The sequence below is a fragment of the Solanum dulcamara genome, chromosome 10 (assembly GCF_947179165.1).
Source record: "Solanum dulcamara chromosome 10, daSolDulc1.2, whole genome shotgun sequence".
Taxonomy (NCBI): domain Eukaryota; kingdom Viridiplantae; phylum Streptophyta; class Magnoliopsida; order Solanales; family Solanaceae; genus Solanum; species Solanum dulcamara.
Genome location: NC_077246.1, coordinates 70,402,369 through 70,430,184, shown reverse-complemented (window position 1 = coordinate 70,430,184; position 27,816 = coordinate 70,402,369). Strand labels below are relative to the sequence as shown.

The window sequence follows — 27,816 nt, the reverse complement described above, 5'->3', positions numbered from 1 at the left end:
TGGTTTAATTGCAACATACATCACCCTCACCTTACCTACAACTAACTAATTAATTAATTAATGTCCAAGACGATATAGATATATATTATGTTTAATTATCTGGTATTCAAAATTATGTGATCATGACAGACGAAAAGCGGACTAATATGTGTTTAGGTTGGTATGCTTTTGAAGAATAGTGAACATGACATATTAGATGCATTTTGCATCGAAAAATGTTATATAAGATATAACACAACTTCATATGATATGAGTATTGCTGGACTCGATGATGACCAAGGGATAAATCCATGAGGTCTGTTGGGTCAAAATGAGCAATATGAATCATGAATTTGGATTATGAAAAACTTATTAGCCTTAACTAATCAAGATTTACATTGCGTATAGACATATTTAAGGGGAGCAATCCCTTTGCATATTAGAAATTTCTTCATTTTCAAAACTCAAAATTCTATGACGTTTCATGATAGAAGGCAGACTAATATGTGCCTAGGTTGACAAGCTTCTGAAGAATAGTGCATATGAAATATTAAACCAATTCCACATTAAAAGAGAGAGAAAAGTGAAGTGTTATATATAAGATATAACACAACTTCACACGGTAGGAACATTGTTGGCTCAATGATGGTGTAGCTTAATTAAGAAATAAAATTTATGAAGTCTGTTGGATCAAAATGAACAATACTTGTCATGAGTTTGAATTGTGATAAACTTATTAAGCCTAACTAATATAAATTTACATTGCGTATAGGCTCATTTAAAGGGAGTGCTTCGTATGTATTAAAAAAAAATTGTTTTGATCTAAACTTGAGAACTCTAATTAAGGACGGAGAAATTATTTCTCAGTTCCCACCTATCACATCCCTTAAGTGAGGGACATAATTAGCATCCATGTCATATTGTCCTACTTGCACCCATATATGCCAAGTTTCAATTTATACAATTATGAATTATTGCTAGCTCAATCACTTTTTCCATTTGTTGATTAATTATGATAACATTTTAATTTATATGTCGTTCCATTTTTATTTTTTTGTAACATTGTCTATGATACATGATAAATTCTAACTCATTATATTATTGTCAAAATTCTTATCTAGACAAGGATTATTAATTATCTTAAAATATCGACGATTTATAACCCTTCAATTGTTAATAAACTAACGTTTAAGAGTGCGTTAGTTTATGCATCTTGGTCAAAAATAAATGTTAGGGATTTCAGTTTCCGACCTGTCTGTCAACTTTAATTTCTTTTAAATTTAGAGTCGACATCAACAAGGAATTAAGATTCTTAACCATTTATAAAATGATCAATTGAAGAAAATGACCCTTTTAGATCTTTTATGTGTACAAACGAAGACTTCTTCAGAGTTATGATTTTATAACACGCTCATAAAACTAAAATAAATTTGTAAATGACCTAAAAAACAATCAATTCTCCCAATATCAATAAACCATATCTCATATAACAAAATACATGAATTAAAATCAATAATTCAACATATATAATTATATATGTTATGGACATATAGTCGAACTAGGAACTATTTCACCAATCGAAAATGATTTAATAGAGGGACATTAATTACGATAATAATATGTTTGTATAAATTAAAGCTCTTCAAAATTCGTATTTATTCCAAAAATAATAAGTGTTTTTTATTTTGCCCCTTAAATCTATTTTTGGACATATATTTATGTTTGTGTCTATCCATTGTTTTTGGGCATTATTGGATTCATATATCACTATATCAGAGACCACGTACATACTTGGAAAACAAACTAATAACTTAATGATACTCTTTCCCATCCATCTCAAATTATCTGTAATTTGTAAAAATAGATATCTCAAATTATTCAAGATAAAATGAATTATTTTTTAAAAAATTTATCCTTAATATTAATTCTTCTTCAAGACTACAAATACCTCAATAGAGAAAAATTCAATTAAAAAAATATATTATATCTCAAGATTTAATGAGGTAAAACAGTTTTAAATTTTTTCTAATTAATAAAAATATATATAATAAGAGAAACATAATAGATAATTTGAGGCGGGGAGTATAAATAATAGACTTCCATCTAATTGATGAAAGCAATGATATTAAGTAATAGTATAAATGATATTATTGCAACACATAATTTGAAGTTATTAAAATATTTGGTTTGGTCAAATTATTAGGTATACGAATGCCACTAATTAATGGAAATATTTAACAAATTAAAAGACTATGACGTTTTTTTTTTTGCCCTCTCATGAATAGGTAGAACTAGTAATAAAAGGATGATGATTATTCTAGAGGTATTCTAGTTATTTCATGAATTAAAAAAAATATTCATAAATTGATGATAATGTATGTGTTGTGGGAGTTCAATATTTAAATTCTGCTGATTTAATCTTCAAGAATCATTGCTATATTTTGCATTTATTAAATATATATATGTTGCACACTAAAAATAATGAATTCAGATAAACTCGATTTCATAACGTTGGATTTATGCCTCTATGTATGTGTATTGATTAAAATAATAATGTAAATTTAAGAGTTCACCCCAAGGAAAAATATTTTCCTCTCTCAACTAAAAAGATTTTCTTTAGAAATTATTTTCTTTCTTTTAAATTTTTTTGTCCTTTCAACCAAACACACGAGATTTTCCTTTTTGCCCTTTTTTGGATAGTCAACTTACACAAAGTCAAATTCTTAAAGAGATCAGTTTTCTTGGGGGGGAAGTGCACAATTATTATTTTTTACAAGTTTATACGTTTGAAACACAATTTCAGATGGGTGCGATTGACTTTTGAATATTTGTATCCGATTTGAATGTTTTCGTCTGAAGTAAAGGTCAAATATTGAACATTTTTATCTAAAGTTTGATATAATTTGCTAACACAACTTCAAATATTTTTCATCAAAATTATGACCTTGGGACTTCAGATATATAATGACTTGCCAAACTAATTTCAAAATTGAAGTTGGGTACATATACCATCTACGTTATCCATTCCATTTTGTGAGAAAATGTATGTGATATTAAATAATTTTTAAAAAGTGGATATAACTCAAGGGACAACGTCAAAATAGGATGCTTCATGATTTTTTATTTTTTTTTATGTTCTCTAGCTTAGTGATTTACACAAAATGCATCAATTGGGGTGTATAATAGATGATGAGTCATACTCCAACAGTCAAGGATTTATTTAAAATAAGTTTATTTCGAAATGATAAAATTAAAATATACGTATATTTTATTTTCCCCAAATTTCATTTATAGAATTTCATCGAATATATTATTATATTATATGTTATTATATTATAGTCATCGTCCAACTCACCCGACTCTAATAAGTTTTAGTTTAGCTTCCCATAGCACCAAAATTGTCCCAACTTCACTAGTGCCAACAAAATTAGGTAATTTTAGGTTTCAATATTAGAGTTTTTAATATGTATAAACCTGAATTGGACAGTTCATTTTAGGCTTGTTATTAATTAGTTCATTTTGACTCATTTATTAATAAAATCAACTTAGTTTAACCGCTCGTTTGGTACAAGGGATAAAGGAGAATTAATTTTGGGATGAATTTTAGGATGAGTTTATTTCATGTTTGGTTAGTATAAAATCAAGGAATAAGCTATCTTCGGATTGTAATGTTATTTTTATCCCATTTTAAAGGTGGAATAACAATCCTGAAATAATTAATATCAAAATAACTTATTTTCCAGCCAAACGAACCCATATTAATTTTTATAGTTGAGCCAACGTTAGGATTACTTTGTGTATCTTAGAAAAATAAAAATAAAATTCTACTTCCTTTTTTATTTTCACTTCTTCCCTTGGAAATTTTGTTACTAGTTTAGAGTAATTGTAATGATGAACTCTCATATTTGTATGTGTAATTCCAATGATGCATTTCGATATATGTTCATTACATGATATATATATATATATATATAATTATTCATCTATTTATTAGCTCAATTCAATTCATTTCTCTTATCATTTTTTTGGTTGATATCTAATCCAAATTGATTCATGAAAAATTTATCAAAATATCTCTGAAAAAACATTTTTTAATTTAATATGTTATATATAGCCATAATAAAGAAAAATAATAATTTTATTAGGTACTAAAAGTAAATTAAAAAACAACGAAAACATACACTTAGTTTGAGTGATTATTAGGTATTGTTTCATAATGTATCGTATTGAAATAATATTGTATTGTACTGCATTGTATTGTATTGTTTTAATGAATATAATGTTTGGATAGATTGTATTGTTCTCCGTCATTATATAATGTCACACATCAATAACTTAAATGATAAATCAACAAGAAAAGTAGGAGTACAGAGTAGAGATAGTATGAAAAGATAGGGTAAAAGATAAAATAAGATACTTAAATAATAAGTAAAGACAAAATGAGAAAAAAAAATTAAGATAATGACGCGATCACATTAAATCGATCGTTACACAAAATGAGACTTTTCATCGTTACCTAACGATGAATTTAAATGATATGATACAACAAAATTTAAATAACAATACAATACAATACAATGGGTAACAACCATCCAAACAAGGTGTAAGAATTGAGTGAATCGAGCTCTGACTTGTATTTTAGTCCAAGTAACAACTGGGCGGATTGATCCACTCATTTACTAACTCAATCCATCTTGACACGCCAGATTCAACCCAATTTTCCCCTCCATTTGCAAAATATTGAAATGGGCCATCACTTACCATAATGGGCCTCCAGAATCGAAGTCCAGCCCAAGGAATAAATCTCAATTACAACTACTATATATATCCATGGATCACCTCGGTGTCCTTGAAAAAACCCTAATCTCCAGAGCCGTCTGAGCAGTAACGTCAAAGGAGCAGCCATGGGTGAGTATACTCAAGCTCATTTTTTTTCTCAATTTATATTCAAATTTCGTCATCTTCAAGTATTTCTGTAAGTAATTTTGTGATTTTCAGTTTGAGATTAATGTTATTGTGGTGGAAATGCAGCTAGAATAAAAGTTCATGAGCTGAGGAACAAGTCGAAGACAGAGCTTTTGGCTCAGTTGAAGGATCTGAAGGCGGAGCTTGCTCTTCTCCGTGTTGCGAAAGTCACCGGTGGTGCTCCTAACAAGCTATCCAAAATGTATGCGATTTTTTTAATTCTGTTGTTATTGTTTTATAGGAAACTTGTTGATTCGGTACTAATTAGTTGTATTTATTGGTTAAATATGATTTCTACTACTGTATTCCCCTTCCAAACTGATTTGAATTGCTTTTCTTGAATGGAGTGTCTATTTTAAACAACCTCTCTACCTCCTCGAAGTAGGTGTAAGAACTGTATATACTCTATCCTCCCGTGACGCCACTCATTTTATTACACTTGGTATGTTGTTGTTGTTGTTGTTGTTGGTCAATGTGATTTTCATATAGGCTATGTAGTTTAAGTATACATAAGGCATGTAGACTTAATGTAGACATAAACTATGCTCCTTGTGTTTAAGTTGCTAATATTTTTTTTATATTTGTGTTATCCTGTTTTCTTTATCACACAAATGCTGTTTTAAAGATTTACAAATATGTTACATTTCTATAAGAACCTTAGGATATGAAGTTTCAAAGATCTACTCACTCCGCTGTTTCTGCTGTAGCCTGTTTGTGTTTCTCAAGTCTCGTCTCCAGAAGGTGTTCATATCTTTGAATGCTAACTTGAAGCCATAACAACAAATATTAACTGATCTAAATGTTTTAACATAAGCTGCTGATGGGTTTCTTTGAGGTTAGTCATGTGTCTTTGTTTATTGAAGCTACATTGTACCAAGAGGAGGGTTAAGATCGGTACCTGTCATCTTGACTGCCATGGTGGCTGTAGCTATATGGATATATTTGAGAAGTTTACTGGCCGGTGGTTGTAAATCTGTTGACATATCTGCTTACCGAACTTCTTACATTTTGCATACAAGTTGAACATTGTCTTGTTTTATAGTCAGGCTTGCTATTGATAGATTATTCTAGACACACATAAAGAGTTAATTTGTATTGGATGTTCCTTTTTGTGGTGGGGGCGGCAGAGTCAGAAGAAGAGTATCTAATGTGGGCAGCACAATAACATTATGACAAGTATTCAATTGAGTAGTCTAGTGATTATTTACTGTTATTATGCCTTTTCTTTTATTTATGTTGCGTAATTTTGTGGATGCAGTAAGGTGGTGAGGTTGTCGATTGCACAGGTTTTGACTGTCATCTCACAGAAGCAAAAGTCAGCTCTTCGGGAAGTTTACAAGAACAAGAAGTACTTGCCTCTTGATCTTCGCCCCAAGAAAACTAGGGCAATTCGTAAACGTTTGACTAAGCACCAGGTATCTTTCATCTATAGCATTCCACTGTTACTCACTTTGGACTCGCTAGCTTGCATGTTCTCAAATTTACAGTGCATGTGCTGTTTATAGGGGTTCCATTCAGTTTTACTAACATGGTGCATGAAGTTTGTAAAACCGGCATGAAATATATGGCAACAATTTGATGACTTATTTTCTTTATCACTGCAGGCATCCTTGAAGACCGAGAGAGAGAAGAAGAAGGAGATGTACTTCCCCATAAGGAAATATGCTATCAAAGTGTAGGATAAGATCTAGTTTGAGATTTTTGTTTTTGGATCAAAATTATTTGTTGAACTTATCAGCAATACAAATTTTGTTTTGCGTTGTTTCGTCTGCCGCTCTTGACATTTGATACATGACTCTGTTGGGAATATGACTTTTATGTTGAATGTCTGTTTGTTGTTACTTGTTAGTGGTTTCTCTGCCATGTGCAAAATCTCTTATGCGTTTGAATATCATTCTGTTAGTGATGTTTGAAATCAAGTAATGAACTACTGTCGCTGCTCCCAAAGAGTGATGTTTGCCAGTGTTGCAGCTACGACTTTTGTGATCTCTGAACAAAAACGTGTTTTTCCGCTGGAATTGTTGCATATCAATCCTAAAATTTTTGGGGTTATCCAATACAAATTGCACTCTTAATATAAAAGCACCTGCAAATTTGATTCAAGTAAAGTTCTGATATTCTGTATTAATCCATGGTTCAAGATTCTTACATAGGATATAAATTTCACCAGATGAAAACACACATTACATTACGTACAGAGAAAGGTTGGATTGAAGATCCTTAAAAAACATGACAATTTACTAAATAAATGCAAATCTTCCTTCCTCTTATCTACCCTCAGCCTCAGCTCCGCCAGTAGAAGAAACCTGAGGTAGATCCAAAATTTGAACATTATGGAATCGAGGTCAGGATCCTATCCAAACCCATTTGATTTATTGGGTTCAAGATATATTATTTGTACTTATTTGGCGAACTGTTCAACACATACAAGGTTTGAGCCGAGGTTACCAGGTTCAGATGAACCCGTAACAACACCACTACATCCACCTCCGGAAGAAACTAGTGTGCAGGTTTCATATGACCTGCACACTCTTCCGGTGGCCGGGGAATAGATTGCCAACCTGTGCAAATGTGGAGAATAGCTTTGAGGGAGTCTGAGGCTGGTTCCAGTGTCCAGACAGGGTAAAATTCACTTGGATGAAACACACACTCTCCACCAACACCAGTTAACAAACTCCCCTGAGCTCCATTCAGAAACATGTCCCCTTCTGATTTGATTAAACCAGTTCTTGCTTCCTCCTTATCTGCTGCCTAAAATAACCAAGAAAGATTCAAAAGATGTGAAGGAAAAGATATACATAAAGACCTTTCGTAATAACAATACAACAACATACCCAAGGTAATCCCACAAAGTAAAGTTAGGGGTGGGTGGTGTGTATGCAGCCTTAGCCTTACCCCTACCTTGTGAAGATAGAGATGCAAATAAGTTGGCAAGAGACACAATAAAAACCCCAACACTCCAACATCTCAAGCACATTTCAGTGGAAATATATACATGATGTTTTGGGATTATAACTAGAACCAGTACCCTTCTTTGGATCCACCTCACATCAATAACCTGACCCCTGCTACTTATAGGTATTTTAAGACGAGTTTATTTTGTTAGTACAGCTCGTAACAAACTATCTTCCAGGGTTATATGATGATCCTTTCATGACCTAGGGTGTTATTTTACTTAATAAAATATCATCCTTCTCTACCTAGAAGTCGATTAACTCCTCCCAAGATCTAGAATTGGAAAATTGAGTGTACTTGCCTTATTTGATTTGGACGTAAAGATTTCCCAGACACTATGTTCAAGTATCAAATCTTGAGCATGCTATAGCTTCTAACAATAGTGTTTTAAGTTCCTCAAGTACTCTCATGGGAAGATTAAATTTATCGAACAACTAGAAAACTATAAGAAAGGAAAACAGTAAAAAAAAATCCACTTTCAATATATCACTATAAGTGAACCTTGTATCAACTTGTGTTGCAAAATCACTAAGAAAAGATAAAGCATTCACATTAAAAAAACAAATATAGTGATGTTGTGCAAATTTAAAAGGCGTCGCATTACCTTCTCTGTGTAGTATTCGAAAGCTTTTTTCTTCTGTGTAGCTTCATATATGTTGCATTGAGAACATATCTGGAATCAACAGTTACAAACAATATACTTGGTTATAAATTATCAACATGCATCAAACTGCATCGAGGAAAAAAAAATTTACCTGTGATTCTACGCTGGCACAAATAGCATATATACCCCAATTTCTAGTGTAATTGTTGTACAGATGAACTTTTCCAAATCTAACACGAGGTTGCCGCTGCCTCGTCCCATCGAAAAAGCAATGGTGGATTGTCACTCTGATACATCTATCGCCAACATGAGACGGGTCTGCTCCAATAAGCATTGTCTTATCATGCTGAGCAAAATAACATCTGCAGAAATTCATTAGAATCATTAATCCGCTAACGAAGTATCTCGATATACAGAATCTGAGAAACAACTATCCAGTACCTAGAAATAGTTATATCTGTGCTTTGTCTGGTTATATCGATTAGCCCATCATCATAATCACGAAGAGAACAGCGATCTATCCAAATGTGCCTAGAATTTGGTTTTATTTGAATGCCATCAACGTCATGACCTCTGCCACCTTCAAACTCCAAATTGCATACGATTATGTGCTCACAATCCTTCAGTTGTAAGCCTTTGCCAGTGAGTTTTATCCTTTGGCCACGACCATCAATAGTTTTATGAGATGACACACGTAGGTAAGACGTGAGATGAATGGTGCCTGAAACTTCAAAAACGATCCATAGTGGTTGTTTATTACGGCATCCATCACGGAGTGATCCTGGACCATCATCTACAAACAAGAAAGTGTATGGTGTTTAGCAACACGCTGGAAAACTTTCGGAATCTACATACTACACTAAGATCAGTAACATATGACATTTTAACTGCAAACTAACATGTCTCAGTCTTTTGGATGTTTAAGTTAAGTTCTTAACGACAGGCCATGTTTATGCAAAATAAGCACCAACGAGCTTCAAATTCTAGTTCTTTCTTCTTATTTATTAAGATATAAGTTCTACGTCCTCTAAATTGTAGTCATCTTTTCTTTCTTCGGAGAAACAAGAAGTGAACAGAAAAAAAGGTAGAATGTAAAATACGATTGGTACTTCTTTGTTAGGCAAAGACATATGGAAATGAACCATCCCTATTGCAACCAACATGGATACTGTATAAGGCCTTTGTTTTTTGTTTTTTCGCTGGACTGCCCAACTACTTTCAGTTCGAGAGGAATCCAGAGGATAGAATTACCCAAACCAATCCGTTCTCACCATTAACTTTAATCGATGAGAAAGAATTAGCAATTATTCACATGACATTTTCTACATTCTAGCCAAGTTAATATACAACAAACAGCAACTAATCCAGTGTCATCCCATAAGTGGGGTCTGAGAAGGTTAGAGTACACACATACTTTATCCCTACCTTGAAGAACTGTTTCTGATAGACCCTCAACTGAACGAACGATGAGCAATTTGAGGAATGATAGTTACTATCCAAATGAATGCGGAAAAATATCTTAAGTGAGCGATTTTGATCAAACTTCTTTAACCTTTTCTTGAACATGAACTCTTTCGGAGCACATTATCAACTTGTTTAGACAACCCATATAAAAAAGAATTAGAACTCATTAAATCTTAATACACTACACCACCTTAACTATAACTATAACAATACAAATGAGAAGTAGAGTTACATATATATATACACACACACACATATATGCTTCTTTTGGTGCTAATCATATCTCTAGTTCAGATAAGCAGTTTCGATTTCAAGAACATTGAATACCAGAACCCCTGAGGCTGCATCACCATATATATACACACACACATTAGGAGCCGTTTGTCCATGGAATTTTTTTCCTTCTTTTAAAAATAAGTTTGGTTATACATTTCACTGATCTTTTGGAAAAAGATTTGAAGATGAGTTTCAAGTTTGAATAAGTGGTTATGACCAGAATAAGTGGTTATGACCAGTTTTTCAAGTGAACAATCTTTTCCATTCACAAGATTTCAACTTTTGTTCAACTTAAATGCATGTTCAAACGCAGCTTTAGCCTTTAATTTCCAAATACACCTTTTTAAGTTTTTAGTTTTTTTTTCTTCCAAAAATCATATTTTCAGATGGATGTGTAGGCATATTAGGAGAGATACAATTAAGAGCGAAGTTATATGGGATAAGGTGGGAATGACCTCCGTGGCGGATGAAATAGGGGAAGCAAAGTTGAGATGGTGACATGAGAGGAAGAGGTACGAGGATGCACTTGTGAGAGGTTGGCTATAGCAGAAATTAGGAAGGGTAGAGGTACGCTGAAGTAATACTAGAGGGAGGTGCTTAGACATGATATAACACAACTTCAACAAACTAAGTACATGACCTTATTCGAGGACTACAATAGAAGGATAGCAGGTAGTCAAACTTTGTCGTATTTCTAGTAGAATGATTTAGGTATCATGTTGTTTTTCACTCCAATGTGTATAAATATATGTTGCTACACTTGCATTGTGCATCATTATTTTGTTATCTCTTTTTCTCTCTTACTTTACTACCTCTTTTTAATCGAGAGTCTATAGGAAACAATTTTTCTATCCCGCAAAAGTACAAATAAGCCATCTACATACACTCTATCCTCACCCAACCCCAAAAATTCAATAGTATATAATACACATTCAATTCAATAAGAGAAATGCAACAACGGAAGGAGGAGGTAGAGGAGGAACAAACCGGCCAATGTTGTGACGGAATATACCGGACCATTTAGACCGCCGATTGAAAACCTGCCAAACCCTTCGGCTCGACCGGCTAGAGCTTTTAAGCTCGAATCGACATCAGCATATGGCAACGCCGCCATGATTAAGCAGCAAGTTACTGAGCTCTAGGGTTTTGGGGGTTGAACCGGTAAACTTTAGCCGCCGGCCGGTGAAGTTGTACCGGAAGAATCAATTCAACTATATTTGGATTGGACTCGCATCAAAGAGATTATATTGGAGATCTTAAAATGTACATACGCAAATAACCCTATCATGTTTACTAATTATCTATATACTTTGAAATATTTATATTTTATATCGTTAATTATTAACTTCTTACCGAATTTCAAATCAATATATCCACATTTATATTTTTTACTACAAGCAAAAATAGGAGAAGTCAAGCGAGATTGATTTATATATCTCAGATACGTGCGAATCACAAATACACATTAGATACATGTATCTGAATATATCTAGTGCGATTTACATGTATTTGACATACCAGATACGTGAGCAAGATGGGAGGGAGGCGAGTGAGATTTGTCTATGTATCCCAAATACATTCGAAATCACTTAGATACAGTATCTAAAATAAATTACACCTAATTTTGACTCATGTATTTTGAGATACATGTAACTAGACGTATCAAAATGCATCAAAATCTGATAAGATTCGTAATATTACAAACTAGCGTATATTTAAGTAATAAACTTTTTTCTAATTTTGCATCGAAAAATATAACAATAACATATTCAATATATTCATAAATGAAATGTGTGAGAGTGGATATATCCCGAACTTATTCGCACGTAAGGATAAAAAAGTTATTTTCCAATAGATTTGAAAATAATTTTCAAACAGACATGATAAAAGATGAAAAAATAGTAATTTAAAAATGATGAGAATATTGAAGATGAGAAATTAGTGATAACAAAAAAAGTAAAGATAATCAAAGTAAGAGAAATATTAATGGTGACAAAATTGATGAATAAGATAATACTAGCATAATATTAATAATTCGTGTAAAAGAGCATGTAGGTGCTTCAGACTAGAATCATACTCCGCCACTAGAAAGGAGTTCGGCTTCAAAATGGACACTTTTTGAACACAATATATCAAAAGAGATCCTGTCTAAAAATATAGATCAAAACGGATACTTCGCTCAAAAATGAGTGAACTGTTTCTCACATCGATAAAACCATTATGTTTGATTAGCTTAAATATTTTGAATTTTCTTTTTTTCAATTTTAAAAAAATAAATTTCATACATAAAATAAAAAAAATATTTTTCAAAACTTTCTTTTAACCTCACCATCGCCATCTAATCCACTTAGACATCATAAACCACTGTGCCCTGACCCTAACCCCTTGACTTACCACCCCATCACACGATTCCACCCCTATCCCTTCTTTTTGCTCAGATCCATACTCTGTTCTTTAGTCCATCACTTATTTTTCAAAAAAAATATTTTATAAAATATTTTTTCGTACCAAACACACCCTATATATGTATACCAAAAAATATGCATTTTGATCTTTTTCCGGGAAAAGAATATTTGTTTGAGCACCCTTCATTCACGTGGTTCATTAAATTATACATTAATTTAGAACGTGCAAAATGATTTAATCTAACTTGGAGCCATCAATTATTAAAAAAGAAAAAACTACTTGGCTATCAATATAGGTTGCGTTGGGATGGTTGAGATCCCTCCACTGTTAATTAGAGCTTTCAAGTTTAAACCCTGGATATGAAAAAAAATCATGCTAAAAGCAGTGCCAATATAGATATCGAATACGGGATGAAAAGCGGAAAAAAAAACTACTTGGCTATCCTACTTCTAATGGATTCTAGTAGCTGTTTTGTTTCATTTATGGTGTTTTCTTCTGGAAAACTCCTTTTAGTTTTTTTTTCCCCCAATGGCCGGCATCCACATTGAAATTCAAGCTAATTCGAATTCGCGCCGACTATTTCGTGGCGAAAACTCCTTGTTACCACTTCTACAAGCTGCATTGTCTCCTCACCAAAATGACTCATCCCTACTCAACAACATATTAAGTATAGTGTCTCAAGTGGGGTTTGAAGAGGGTGAAATGTACCTTACCCTTACCTTTGTGGTGTAGAGAGGTTGTTTCCGATAGAGCTTTGACACAGATTCCTACTCAACATCTTCTGTACATATTATGCAACAAAATATGCATACATACTAAACGGCATAAAATATCAGACCAGATTAAAAAAAGAAATAAAGGGAAAATGCACAAACAGGCTAATAATCTTTAGATAAAGATATTAAAAGAGAGACGGATAATGTAAGTAGTAGCAGTACTGTCAGCCAACTTCCACTGGGAAAATCTAAGAATAACGCAAATAAAATCAGAACCTGTGAGTGAATAATTTGAAGCTTCCCTGATCTAGTCAACTACATTTGAATATTATCATATCCAATCAAAGTATCTACATGATTCTAATATGAAATGCAGTTCCACAAGTTCGCGAATTTACAAAGAATAAATACATGAAACTACATCCGGACATTATTAGACATAGAAGATTTTGAAGTTTTTGTCGTTAGGTGTTTCTATCTTTTCCGGGGATTGCCAGAGTCCCAGAATTTAACTCATTGTCCAGTTCATCAAATTCCCAGCCACCAATCTCTTCTGCAGAGAAATCCTGGTTTATGTTTCCAGACTCAGATTCCAATTTTGCCAACTCTGCTTCATACATTTGCTCGGCTTTGGTAGCTGATGGTTTCTTTTCCTCCTTTATGCCAGCTAAAGGGGCTTCTGCTGCCTTTCTCGCAGGATTTGATACATTTTCGTCTAGCATCTTATTGGATGCGGCATCAGACACCTTCTCTGCTTTGGTAGAAGGTGGTTTGTTTTCCTCTTCCATCCCAGTTGCAGGGGCTTCTGTTGCCTTCTTTGCAGGATCTGATATATTTTCATCAGGAATTTTATGAGATGAAGCATCTCCCTCTTGGGTGGGGACATCCGGGATCTCCATTTCCAGTTCTGGTCTTTCAATAGATTCAAATTCTTCTCGTAACTTTTCAATGTTCTCAAACAGCTCTTTAATCTTTGGATCATCTTTCCTGAATGAAAAGAAAACAAGTAGATCACTTGATGGAGCTTGATATCCAAAAAAAGCTACCGGAAACAGTAAAAGCATCAAGCATCAAGCAAACCTGGATACTTTCCCGTGTTGAGCATAGAACTGCTCCATCATGTTGTCGACTACACTAAAGGTGGTTATAATCTGCACTACGATGAGACATATGTCTTAGGAATCTGGCTTGATATTGCAAGGCAGATGGAAGAAAGTACAAGGGGAGAGCAAACCAAACAAATGGCCTCTGCACTGGCTTTTTCAACATTAAACACTTCGATATTGAAACATAGAAACATCAAGGATGAAGTGCTATTTGGAAGGATAAAGAAGATTTTCAACTCATAAAACCAGGGGAAGGTGAAGATCACCAGCTTCAAGCCTCAGAGATAAGGTGGTGCAACAAACATAAATTTCAATTAGAATATAAATTGTAGCTGCTCCTAACTAGGCAATTAAGGCACTTGATATAATTTTCGACACTAATGACAAACCAAGAAGCAAGACTTCCACTAGATTTAGGTCTTGGACAGAAAGAGTGGAGGCACATCGAAGCTTGTGACTCAAAAGGAATACCAATTTCATGAAGTTCATCAGATTGGTCTCGAGCGGTCAATTTTTACCTTGGCTTCATAGTCCAGGTACTCCAACTCCAGACTTTTCCTAGGGCTCAATACTTTTGATTCACCAGAAGCCGGACCAGCTTCTTTTGCTGAGCTGCTGTGTGAAAACAAAATAAGCAATTAAGAACATGAGCAGAAAAATGTGCAGGCTTATGAATGCAAAGAAAGAACTTACCCTTCACCTAAACTCTTCAAGTTTTCCACATATTTTCTAATACGATCAATAGAAGGCCTCAACTCTTTCTGTGCAAGCAACACATATTAGATCAAAAAGTTGCTTAAATTACTTTTTTTTTTAAAAGAACGGTATAATCATTTTTCAAACTACCTCGTAAGCAGAGAGAAGTTGCAAGACCAAGTTCACAAAATAATCTTCATGCCTTTCCAATTCAACTCTAGAAGAACACAAGACAGCAATAATTACCAAAAAGAAAAAATAGCAAGTTCCAAGTATATCCATTTAGAATAAGGTAAAACAAACTATAATATTAGGTGAAGTAAAAGGTTCTTTCTGAAGTTTGGAAGAATGATCATGTGGTAAATCCTGTAACATACTTGGCCTCCTTGTCTTTGGTCTCTGTATAGGAGGACTGAAGAACCCAAGCGTCTTCCAAAAATTGGATCCATGAACTAAGAACATGTTCTTCCACTCTACATGAGCCAATGGACTTAGATAGCTCGCCTTCCTACGACAATGAAGAGAACTCATGACCAAATGTAAAGGAGAAGAATAAAGGTCCATATCGGATACAACTTCGGAACTGGAGGTAGAAGCTAAGCAAAAGAAGAATTGATTGTCAAAAGCAAATAAAAGACATACTCTAGTTTTTAAATGAGCAACAATCTGATCATTAGCTTCATAGAATTGGTCCCTCTCTTCTCGGGCATTATGAAGGCGTGCACTAGCTGCTGCCAAGGAGATATTGACCTAAAAGAACCCAGTTTAGTCACGACAATGACATGAAAAATTAGGACAATTTTAAATGGAGAAAACTAAAGCTATTTCAAACTCTTTTCAGCTAGTGAAAACTTATCATGAATACCTTCTTTACTATCTCAACTTGACAGGTATCACTGAGAGATAATGGAAAAATTGTGAGGAGACAGGTGGTGCAAGTCAATAATCATGTAAGTTCTTAGGTAGTTAAGTTGATTTAAGAATGCATTATGTTTTAACCTCAAAAACCATGTATTTCACTTATCCACATCACAATTACATTGACATTTAGGTTTTGTTCCACCAGAACCTACACATACAGTGAGTTTTTACCACCACCATTTTCAGAGTCTACTGTTTGCCTATATAAGAAACCTAATTGTTTTTGTGGAAGGTATATTACTCTTCTTAAATTAACCAAAACCTATGCCCTATTATGTTGGAAACACTTGGAAGATAGGAGCAGAAATGTGAAAATGTCATCATTATATTCTTTGTTACAAAGAGAGATAGAGAGGGATGATTGATAAAGCAGATTATAATAAAAACATAGTTAATGCTTCACCCTGAAATAATATCTTATTATAAAATTGCTTAATAAAATAAAGGGTTTGAATCAAAATCAGTTTGCCATTGAAGATTCTCTATGTACCATAATGGATACAGTAAAGCTAAAAAAGGAAGGAACCTTAAATAGTTAACATTTTCTGAATTCCAAAAGGTTAGAAGCTTTCCTATAGAGATGATAATTTTTCTTGTCGAGACCTTGTCTCTCCGTCATGCCGCCCCATATCATTAAGACAATTGATGCAATCATACTTGTATGAATTTTTTATTCTTTGATTAGGTCAATGTCATAGCATGAAAAAACTATTGCAGACTTAAGGAGAGGCAAAGGTATCATATTATCTGCAAACTATAGATGAGCACACCTTGTCTTCACCTAACATATTAAACCAGTAGGTCTGTCTATGGCCTTCATTAATCTAACTTAATTATAGTGTCTAGCATTCTCCTTTAAAATACAAGTATGAAACTTCATACAACTTGAAGTTCAACAACAACCTACCCAATGAAATTCAACAAGTGGGGTTTGGGTAGGGTGGTGTGTGCGCAGCCTTACCCCTACCTTGTGAGGGTAGAGAGGTTGTTTCCAATAGACCTCGACTCTCTATCTTTCGAACCACACAAGGATTTTCAGTCCAGCTGAGCTACCTACAACTTGAATTTCATATGACAAAAAGAGATTTTAAAGGTAGCACATATGTTCCGATAACACATCTTAAACGTCCAACTTGTGTGTTTTGTAAACTGTATGAAGGATTTGTTCTATTTTTATAGGTAAATGATTAAAATACTTTAAAACAAGGTACGGGTGATGACTTCCATCAACGGATTACCTGCTTCAATTGAGCTTCAATCTCATTCCTTTGTTTCTCCAGAGCTGAAATCTCAGCTGCTAATTCCTGATAACACAAGCAAAGGAACCATAACCTCTAACTTTTTAGTCCAGGCAGAAGATCAAACTGTTTTCACTAACTTGTCGAGGTTAATGTGGCAAATACAAGAAAATTTTACAAAAAATAATGTTAAGGAGGAACGAAGCATAAGTATGTATAAAGGGTATTTCATCTTCTTATTCTCTTCTTGGATTTTTTTTAAACTAAAAGTTATAACGACACATCAAAAGCAGCCACATCAGGAAATTTCAAGAAATGCATGGAAACCCACGTCTTTTATGTAACTACATTTGGAACATATGAAGCAGTCCAATTTCCAACAACAATGTAATGTCCTATAAGCACATCACCTTCTCTATTTCACCAACTTCACTGGTCTTGGCAACACGAAATTTTAGTGCCTCCTCTTTCTGAATTCTGCCCACAGTAAAAAATGGCAATAGAAAGATTAGATATGTCGATTCACATTAGCAATTTTTCCAATAAGAAGCAGCTTAAAACACTTGATACAAGTCATCATTGTATAGAAGGAATAAGGTGTTACGATATTACTGTATATGAAATCATCAGACATTTCATGCTGATAATCTCTACAACTAAACACATGATTAAATAAAACCTACTCAATTGAGATACTTTGCTTTGCCACAGAAAATCAGAACCTAATATTAGAGAGAAACAATTTCAACTGTCCAACATCCTTTGCACAAGGAACAACAAATTAGATTCATCAGGTCAAGTACAGGTAGCCTGACCAGTCTGTTCTATTAATCACTTCGAATCCATGCTACACATTGGTAGGTCCAGTTTCACAAGCCCAGTAATTTCGGTTCTCTTCTCGGCAAGGATAGGTCCAGCTTCTCTGAGCCAAACATAACATTTTTGGGAAAGAGGCGTTGTAATCTAGTAAGATATTATTTAAAAGAATAATCTAACAAGATATTAGATGAAAACTTCTCAAAAAGCAAAAACTCTTCTTTCAAGCCTTTCTAAGGTGAGTTTCCAATTCATGAACACATACAGAACTACTCACATAAGTGGATAATCAAACTCTAAATTCAGTTCCAACCTCAGAAAAATAAAACAAGTGTTTTTAACCAAGATGCAGATATTTCCCCAGGATAAATGATGTTATTAGTCATGCTTACCAAATGTGTTAGTTCCAAATTATCAAAACAACTTATACAGAACCATGCTAACTTGGTATCAATCCCCCAAGTAGAAAACCCAAGTAATTTCACATAAATGAGGCCATTCCGCTTTATCTACAAATATATCAGAGATGGTGATACAAATGCTCTTTTTTGGGTTAGAAAGGATCTAAAGTTTACTCAAGCATCAAGCTCTTTTGCATTCACCTCCTATGCACTTGAGGGAGAGATACCCCTGCCATTATACCATAATGCAATACAAATAAAAGATGAAAAAATGTTTGCGCCAAGGGTGTGGCCAAATGATCAATGAAATGGGAAGAGAACCATGAGGTGTCGGTTCAAATCCTAGTGGAGGCAAAAAATACTCAGCGATTTCTTCCCATCTGCCTTAGCCTTGGTAGATAGAGTTATTTGGTACCTATGTTGATGGGAAGTAGCAGTCAGCAGGTACCCAGTGGAGCAGTCAGGGGTGCATGCAAGCTGGCCAGGACACCACCGTCATAAGAAATACATAAATAAATAAAAGATGAAAAATTAAAAAAGAAACTTATATGAGGCCAAGGTCTTGGCCTTGTTGGTGACTAATCAAATAATTTGCAGCTTTGTCAACTTTAAACAAAACACAGACAGAAATTGAAATGTGCAGTTTTAACCTGTCATCTGAGATCTCCCTTTCAGCTTTGGTGGTGGAGTTAGCAAGAGATTCAGATAGGAGTTTCAACTTATCAACCTGCAAATAGTTGAATATTGCTTGAATCTTGTGGAAGATGCAAAGCACCTAGTATTTGTGTACAGGAATGGCTATTTGCTAGCCTCATCAATCTCACTGGTCTTTGAGTTAATAAACTTTAGTCAAAGAGAAATTATCAGAAGCATGATGCCTTCAGAGAATTGAAGGAACTAGGACATGCTGACCTTATACTTTCAAGCATACTGGCACAGAAAGCAAAAGACAGGAAAACAAAGTGAAAGCTTGATTTGACAACTGAAAAGAGCTACCTTAATATCCACCATACCATATCCCAACATATAGCAAGGGAAGAACCAAAGCAGCTATTTCACAAAATGTAGTTGTAGAAGTAGAACTGTAGAACACTAAGCTCTTCATCAAAAAAATGAAGAACCCGAATCCCCAAAAGAAAAAGAAAAGGAAAGATTTCAATGAAACCAGGATCACTCATGAGTGAATTTTTTTTAAATATGGTACTCCGCCAACAATGGCATGCTAGACAAAAAAGTCAATCATGAGTTTGAGCTTAAGATATCTAGGCCCATAACAATATCGAAGTCAATGAATACTAAATTAGAAGGAAAAAAAACTATTGATCAAATACTCAAAAGAAAATTTAAGAAGAAATATTTCACAACATACGGAACGGACAACCCCAGGTGTAAAAGTATATGCGGGCAGATAATATCACTCTTGGGGCAAACGTTCCAAAGGCTTACAAACACTAATGTACATCACATATATGATATATTGAGTTTTTGACAGACAACGTATGAAACAGAAGAGAAGCATGAGACACTCCAAGAAGGGAGACCAGGCCTTTTGTTTCAAATAACAACCATGATCAGATTAAAGGGATAATATACCTTTTGAGAATGGACTTCTGGAGAGTCCCCATATTTAAGAGATTTTTTCTTCAGTAGAAGCCCTTCTAATCTGGAGCAGACCCGAATATGTGCAAGTGCCGCTTTCAGAGCCTATTGGAAAAATACAATGGTCATTCAACCATGTCATAAACTTCTAATTACAAAAGACAAGTAGGCTGGCCTAACATATGCAGTGCTAGGAAAATTTCATTCATTTTGGTCTCTTATTATGCTTTAGATCAATGAAAACCCCTAATGCAACATCCATCTTCAATAAGCTAATATATAAAATAACAAGGTTTTGAGAATTGCATGTTTTTGGTAAGTTTAACACACTTATTTATCAATTAATTAAGTATAGAAGTCCATTTCTGATGCAATGGAAAATGAATCTCATGCAGTAACCTCATGTATCACTTGCCATGACCAAACAATACAATGAAAATTAAAAACATGTAAACTACTCCTTCTAGGTAAGGCCTACAGAAAGATAATAACTCGTCAAGCCTGTCGAGTGAAGTATTCTTTTTCTCTGAAGTGAAACATATGTTACCATCTTAGAACACAGGATAAGACTATATTTGGAAATTCTGAACGACTGATCAGATTTATGAATTGGAAATAAATAGAGAGAAATGCCTGAATGCTCCACGTTTTCCTCTGCCATGGAGAACATTTGCATTTTATAAATGAACCAATTATGTTTATCAAATACTAACATATGTAAAACACCACCTTCCCAGATCCATTCCGGGACATCTCAAAATGTTTTTTCATCCAATCAACAACATTTTATTTTATTTTTTTAATCAGGTAAGTGGTAACTTTATTCATTCATAATGGCCAAAAATCTGGCCGTATACAAAGGGTATACCAAAAAGTAAACGATCTACAAAAAGATATGGTTCTCTACAAACTCCAACCACAAGGAACTTTATGGGTGCACCGAAAGAAAATAAGTGAGCGGAGACTACTCCTCAACTAAATAAAACTCGACTCTACCCACTCAAAAGCTCAACTATATCTCTCTTTCCAAACAACCCACATCATCGCAAGAGGAACCAAGAAGACATCAAATCTTTCACAGTTTGTGGCATCGCCCAAGAAGTTCTAAACCACCGAAACATATCCCCCCACCATAATCTCATGATAAAATCGCAATGTAGAAGAAGATGATTCATGTTCTCGCCCACCTCCTTGCACCTATAACACCAACTGACCCAGACAGCCTTCCATTTTCTAAGATTTTCCGCAGTCAAAATCACCCCTCTAGCAGCTAGCCAAGAGAAAAACACACCTCCTTAGGGTGGAGGTTGCGTTTCCGTGTAACAACATTTTATAAAATTTTACATCCAAACTCATTTAACAATTTAGGGTTAAATCATGATGTGTTATTCATTGATTACTCCAACTTTAACCACTAAAATAGTTTCTCGTTCTACTGCTTATATAACAAGTGTTCGAATTAACTTCTTAGTCCCATGCCAGATTGATTGTGCCTAATAAAATAGGGTGGATGGAGCAATAAAAAGGGAAAAAAAAGAACACCAATCAGGTTCACCTCTATTGAAGCTGCGGTCTCTTTGGAAATTGTTTCATGATCCCCACTTGCATCCTTTAGCGCTTTTATTTCATCAAGTTGTTTATTCAATGTGGAGACTTCGGCATCAATTCTGCAGGTGGAAAGAATCTATTACAACCAAAACCAAAAACCACAGGCCGGAAGCAGATAAGGATGGCAGAATATCAAAGGATTGTGTGGTAGCTCACTTGCGAGCTCCCTCAACCTCAAAAGTAATTGGAAGGTTCGAAAATCACAAGTGGCATCCTCTTCTCCTTTCCTCCTCCCCTCCCCCCGACGTAACAATAGAATATTTTTTTAGAATGGCAGAATATCAAACATGTAACCTGTATTTTACCATCATTAATAGTTGTTTTAAAATGGTCAAATAATTCTTTGCTTGATAAGAAGGTCCTTGAAATGAGCTGTCTTTTATCTATATGGCATGTCTATAACAGAATTGGATCATAAACAAATTAAAGATCACAAAAGTCTCAAATCATTCCCTGGTCATGTTTCAAGGACTGGCTACCTCTGCTATACCTACCATATATTAATTTTAAAAAAAAAACTGGCATTCCCTGTTACTCCAAAACTTAACATAAAAGGGAAATTCCTTTTGATATTGTATGAACCCCTTTTTTCACTCTTGGAAGACTCTTAAACTATCATTTCACTTACATAGAACGAATCAAAAGGCAATAAGACAGCGACATGTTTAAAAAAAACATTTCTCTGAAATGTTGACAACGTCGTGTTTAAATGTATTGTTGTTTCTTTTCCATCCTAAATAAATTAAGTTAGTAGGAGCTTTCCCATCTCTCGACTTCTTTTGATATTGAATGAATCCCTTTTTTCACTCTTGGAAGGCTCTACAACTATCATTTCACTTACATAGAACGAATCAAAAGGAAATAAGATAGCGTCATGTTTTAAAAAAAACATTTCTTTGAAACATTGACAACGTCATATTTAAATGTATTGCTGTTTCTTTTCCATCCGAAATAAATTAAGCTAGCAGGAGCTTTCCCGTCTCTCGACCTAATAAGATGCACTTACTTATCATAAGATAATAAAACGCAGTTACTCATCGACTAAAGAAAAAAGAAACTACGTGCAGTCATCCAAAGCTCTGAAAACAAGAAGGAAATTCCACTTCAAAATAGTTAGGCTCCAATGCTGGGGTTCACATATAAAAGATATCAATTTTTCAGGTGATATAAGAAGTAACACCTTCCGAGATCCGCATTAATTTTCAACCCTGTGATGGCACTTTCTGCAAACTGCAATAGCTCCTCACGTTTTACCTGTCAATGGAATGAATGGAGATCAAGACCTTGCTAATTATGCATATGTTTATAAAAAATGGAAAGGCTGTCCCTTTACCAATACTTCGTCTTGGTAGTTTGAGAAAGCTTTTGCCAGATCCTGGATGCTGCTGACTATTGCATTGTGAACCGCTTTTCCCCCAGTGAGACAGAGTCTGCATGTGACCAAACACAGTAAAGTTTCAGTCAATAACTGTACCCAGTTTCACATACCACTTACCATGTACTCGAAGAACAGTTTAATTACATGTTACCAAAATCACATTGCATGCTATGAAAATCTTATACTCATGGACTATGATAGTAAAACAACTCACTCAAATAATTCAAGAAGGAGGGAGACTTCCTCTTCGTTTGGCGCTTCAAGAATCTGAATCACATAAAGAGTGAACATACACGATTAGCAATTTGAGATCCACACGACAAGCAAGGTACATGTGAAATGTCCAAGACCAAAAGATATTACACAACCTAGAAGACAAAACATAAAGCATCAACTTTTCTCCGGAGGTATTGTCAGCCAGATATATCATTTTTTTTTATAAATATTATTCAAATAAAACATTCTCCATTGGTGTCTTTGCTCAAATGAGACAATAGTTGTAATAATTCTTGAAAAGAATAACGCAATCATGAAGATCGAAATTGCGTCAAAGTGAAACAGGAACAAGAGTTACAGGAGAAACCAAAAACAATTGCAACATCTTTGCCGAAAGCAAGTAGGACTTAGAAATGTAGCATACCATACATATCAATATGCCCTCCAAAGCTTTACTGTAGAGAAAGACATCACGAAAGTTCAGTGGCTCACCGCCCATCTCAGAATCGTAATAGAGAACCTATAAAAATATTAACATGGGTTAAGTCAATCTGCATGAAACCAAATATCACGAATGCAATTTTTGAAGGATGAATGTCAAGGCATCAACAAGCAAAGAAGAGGTATGCAAAAGACATAAGAACACCAAAATTCCATGACTCTGTTTGCTCCATGTCTAAGTAACAAAAGTATAAAAAAATGACCTGTGACTAAAATGAGATAAGAGGGGGACAACAATCTAAATAATCAGAATATTTTTTTCTGATATGGTAAATTCCATGCAAAAGAACCCCCATCCAAGATCCCTACAGTGGCCAATTCCTACTTTTACTCCCTCATTGACTCTAACTCTCCAATCTTATTGTTTGAAGTGGATATCAGTGTTGCTATCTCTTCCTTGTCCAATCTAAAAATCAGCAATGATTTGAGATGATTGTATTCGCAACAAGTAGATAACACTAACAAAAACCAAAACAAATTCTTTCATACACTGCTCACGAAAAAGTAGCAAGAATCCCCAGATCAGAAGCAGCAAAACTCATAAAAGCTTTTCACAACAAAAGCAGCTCAAAAATAATAATCTGATCCCTGATCCACATTTTCTTCTAAAATTAAACTTTGCACATAAAGAAGAGGCTACACTCAAATATTCACTGCTTCACCAATGTCTCACAAGATGATTTCTTATAGTGTGTGTTGATGCTGCAACAGCTAAGTACAGGAATCTAGTTGGTGCATGAAGCATACATAATCAAGGAACATTAATCTGATACTATGCACAAGTTAATTCAATAGGAAGGTACTAGCAAGAGTCGGATATGTGCCACAATACAGATCCAGCACGGTTAGTTTGTCGAATCAGTGGATACATAGAGCCATCACAGCAGGATACAGGACAAAGTGAAGTCAGAGGCTGCTTTACTGATTTTAAAAAAGCAGATAGAGATGGATGGAGGAGCAAGATTTCAAAAGCAGCAAAAGAACCATGATGAAGGAGAACAATAGACACTGAGATCAACCTTTAAAAGACAATTCAATAAGATGAAACAACGGCAAAGAAAATCAATGAATACAAACTGTTAGAACATTTATCTTTTCACCTCATCTGAATATCTGAGTGGTGAAAAAAGCATCCAAACTGCATGGTGTCTAAGATAGAGTAATCTTAAAAGAAGAAAAAACTAGTTTACTATGATTGTCTTTTTCTTATATGCACTTAAAAGTCAAAAATAGAGAAATTGTGTCTACAAGGAGCAAATTCAATCCTGTTTCATGGTCACAGGAGAAAGATAACAGAGCAAGAGCATTCAAGAATAATCTACTCACCAGTGGTAGTTTTCTTATTTCCTCGGAAGGATGTTGCTGCTCATTGTTCTTCTCTTTATCTTCAACAGAAACCTCTGACATGTTATCAATTGCTTTAAGTGCAGATAGCCACCTTTTCATCAACTGAACTCTCTCTGGTCCCTTGCAGGAAATAGAAGCTTCTTCCAATCTTTGGACCGTCTGCTTAAAGCTTTTGAAGTTCCTATTCCCCTGTCATGAACAAACCAATTATCCATGATTTCTTTACTTCACATGAAAAAAAAAATGTAGTGCAATCACAAGGGTTCCTAGACATGGAATGGATAGTTCCCGCAGTTCAGGAAAGATTTTATTAAGTGAGCACTATTTGAGCTCTGTGCTTATATGTGATAGCAGTGTAGCATTTCTTACTTTTTCCAACCATGTTTTTTTAACTCTTTTACGACTGATGTATCAGCAAAGCAAACAAATTATTAAGATGCATTGGTTTATTTTCTCTGAGTGATATTAATACTTGCATTTAGTTATTAGTTTCTGTAGTCTGCTATTGAACTCTGCCGAGGACAAGGCTCGTGCCAACTGTGTCTTCCTTTTTCCTTGTTCTTCTGCAATCCATTTTATCATAAAGCTGATTTATTTTATAAGAAAATATACCACCCAGCCCTCTACAATCCCTCTTCCTAATCATCAAATCATTTTTCCAAGCCAAACCATGCTTCTATAAGAATCTGAACCAGTTCATTATCTCAATCATGTATCTGTACATGTTTGATCAAATGCCAATCATTCAGACCTGTTCTATTCATCCACCACATTTGAACCTTAGCTTTCCAACAATATTAGCCCCTAAACAAGCAGGAATGATGTAGGACATAACTTCATCTCGAAGTTCATGAAGGTTCAATGTTACTACCTAGTAAATAAAGAAAATCTCAAACGAGTTTGCTAAATTTGATCCTGGACAACCTGCACTATACTTTCTATATTTAATTCTAGCACATATTTTAGCTCAAAAATCAGAAAACAGCATTGATTAGTAAGGAGATTTCAATGCGATCCTGTAAGAATTTGGCGCCCTTGGCATGGTTAAAATACAGCAAATTTTCTCCCCTTAACACATGGACAATTATCAAATACCAATATCACTTAAAAGCACTGTGTATTCATCACCAAGGAAACAGTCTAGTAGCTAAGAGTACACAATTTAAACCACAGTGAACCAGCACTAATCTAGGTGGGAAAAAAAAGGAGTCAATGATCAAAAAAACCTAAAATATCTCTTTTCCGCGAGTTTTATACCTCAACTATCCATTATTCTATTTACCTATCTAAACTATGACTCTTATGTATTAAAAACACACCACGATGTTGAGTTGACCTACACTGGGTAAAGGAAACAATGGATACTAGAGGTATGAAACTCGCAAAAAAGTGATAGTTTAGATGTGCTTTGACCATTAACTCAAAAAAAAGAAGGAAAACTGCATTATGTTTTCTATACTTGATTCTAGCACATATTTAAGCTCAAAAAGTAGAAAAAAATGGTGTGCACCCAAGGGTGTTGCCTAGTGCTCAAATGAAGTGGGCTGAGCAATATGAGGTCTCAAGATAATAACACTAGGTGATTTCGACAGAGTTACATAGCACTTGTTGTTGGGGGGACATGGCAAGTATCCCGTATAATTAGTTGAGGTGCGAGTAAGCTGGCCCAGACACCGCCTTATAAGAAAATGCAAACTGTAAAAATGCAGCAAATTTTCTATAGAATGCACTGTGTATTCATCACCAAGGAAACAGTCTAGTAGCTAAGAGTACAGAATTTAAACCGCAGAGCACCAGTTCATATCCAGGTGGGGAAAACAAAAGAAGGAAAATTGCACTATGTTTGCTATATTGATTCTAGCACATATTTTAGCTCAAAAAATCCGAAAATAATTGATTAGTAAGGAGATTAATAATGCGATCCTGTAAGATTTTGACGCCCTCGGCATATATTAAAATGCAGGAAATTTTCTCCCCTTAACACATGGACAACTATCAATTACCGACATCACTTAAAAGGACTGCTTATTCATCCCGAAGGAAACTGTCTAGTAGCTAAGAGTACACAATTTAAACCTCAGGTCACCAGTTCGTATCCAGGAAAACTGCCATATGTTTTTTATATTTGATTCTATCACATATTTTAGCTCAGCACCAGTTCGTATCCAGGAAAACTGCATTATGTTTTCTATATTTGATTCTAGCAATCAAAAAAACAGAAAAAACTGAAATAAACATTGATTAGTAAGGAGATTTACAATGCGATCCTGTAAGATTTTAGCTCCTTCAGCAACTGCGTGACCGACGGAATCAGCGTAGTTCTTGACAGTGCGTGTAAGGTTGTTATTCCCAACCTCCACCGCTTTATTCATTGCTGATCTCAACCACGACATTTTGTATTTCTCCAATTTCAAATTAGGGTTTCCGCAACAGCGAAGAAGAAGAATGAAGGTATAAAAATGGCGTCGATTCGGCGATTATTATTTATAGTGATGAATAAAGAAGAAGATCGTGCATGGAGATGTGCGAAAGTGTTTGTGCTCTAGATTTTGTGTGAGAATTGCGTGCGAAGAGCACTGTTGTTGTTGACATGTTCATGGTCCACCATGAATGAAAATACAAAC

General features: G+C 34.6%; 3 protein-coding genes and 1 non-coding gene across 5 annotated transcripts; 2 read left to right on the top strand and 2 right to left on the bottom strand.

The window, feature by feature from the left end:
- The first annotated feature begins 4,813 nt into the window (after positions 1–4,813).
- LOC129870108 (60S ribosomal protein L35-like) lies at positions 4,814–6,785 on the top strand. Its single transcript, XM_055944711.1, has 4 exons — positions 4,814–4,887; positions 5,011–5,146; positions 6,203–6,359; positions 6,549–6,785. Exons 1-4 carry the CDS (start codon positions 4,884–4,886, stop codon positions 6,621–6,623), a joined length of 372 nt encoding a protein of 123 aa, XP_055800686.1. The 5' UTR covers positions 4,814–4,883; the 3' UTR covers positions 6,624–6,785.
- On the top strand, positions 5,864–5,953 carry LOC129871868 (small nucleolar RNA snoR109). The gene has a single exon (XR_008762335.1). It is a non-coding gene; the product is annotated as a small nucleolar RNA snoR109 (small nucleolar RNA).
- Positions 6,786–7,056: 271 nt separating the features above from the next.
- LOC129870107 (probable pectate lyase 4) lies at positions 7,057–11,539 on the bottom strand. The gene is made up of 5 exons (XM_055944710.1): positions 11,231–11,539; positions 8,945–9,296; positions 8,655–8,865; positions 8,504–8,572; positions 7,057–7,695 (listed from the first exon to the last, which is right to left on the bottom strand). Exons 1-5 carry the CDS (start codon positions 11,355–11,357, stop codon positions 7,444–7,446), a joined length of 1,011 nt encoding a protein of 336 aa, XP_055800685.1. The 5' UTR covers positions 11,358–11,539; the 3' UTR covers positions 7,057–7,443.
- Positions 11,540–13,521: 1,982 nt separating this feature from the next.
- On the bottom strand, positions 13,522–27,816 carry LOC129870404 (sporulation-specific protein 15-like). Of its 2 annotated transcripts, none has more exons than XM_055945183.1 (18): positions 27,451–27,816; positions 25,172–25,381; positions 23,769–23,864; positions 23,343–23,395; positions 23,084–23,180; positions 22,931–23,004; positions 21,698–21,809; positions 20,137–20,247; positions 19,194–19,270; positions 17,737–17,803; positions 17,327–17,392; positions 15,810–15,917; positions 15,545–15,675; positions 15,318–15,384; positions 15,165–15,232; positions 14,990–15,086; positions 14,446–14,516; positions 13,522–14,352 (listed from the first exon to the last, which is right to left on the bottom strand). In XM_055945183.1, exons 1-18 carry the CDS (start codon positions 27,583–27,585, stop codon positions 13,830–13,832), a joined length of 2,163 nt encoding a protein of 720 aa, XP_055801158.1. In that variant the 5' UTR covers positions 27,586–27,816; the 3' UTR covers positions 13,522–13,829. The 2 variants fall into 2 exon arrangements, with proteins under 2 accessions (XP_055801158.1, XP_055801159.1); XM_055945184.1 differs by having other exon boundaries at positions 14,990–15,083.

What these genes read in the sequence shown, in the direction of transcription:
- LOC129870404 (XM_055945183.1), bottom strand. Translation starts at nt 27,585, where the DNA reads ATGTCGTGGTTGAGATCAGCAATGAATAAAGCGGTGGAGGTTGGGAAT. An exon ending in AGGGCATATTGATATGTATG is followed by an intron (nt 23,396 to 23,768) that starts GTATGCTACATT and finishes TATGTGATTCAG; the next exon opens with ATTCTTGAAGCGCCAAACGA. An exon ending in TTGCTCATTTAAAAACTAGA is followed by an intron (nt 15,676 to 15,809) that starts GTATGTCTTTTA and finishes TCATTGTCGTAG; the next exon opens with GAAGGCGAGCTATCTAAGTC.
- LOC129870108 (XM_055944711.1), top strand. An exon ending in CCTAACAAGCTATCCAAAAT is followed by an intron (nt 5,147 to 6,202) that starts GTATGCGATTTT and finishes TTGTGGATGCAG; the next exon opens with TAAGGTGGTGAGGTTGTCGA. An exon ending in AACGTTTGACTAAGCACCAG is followed by an intron (nt 6,360 to 6,548) that starts GTATCTTTCATC and finishes TTATCACTGCAG; the next exon opens with GCATCCTTGAAGACCGAGAG.
- LOC129870107 (XM_055944710.1), bottom strand. Translation starts at nt 11,357, where the DNA reads ATGGCGGCGTTGCCATATGCTGATGTCGATTCGAGCTTAAAAGCTCTA. An exon ending in TTCCGTCACAACATTGGCCG is followed by an intron (nt 9,297 to 11,230) that starts GTTTGTTCCTCC and finishes TCTTGTTTGTAG; the next exon opens with ATGATGGTCCAGGATCACTC. An exon ending in TCGAATACTACACAGAGAAG is followed by an intron (nt 7,696 to 8,503) that starts GTAATGCGACGC and finishes TGGTTATTTTAG; the next exon opens with GCAGCAGATAAGGAGGAAGC.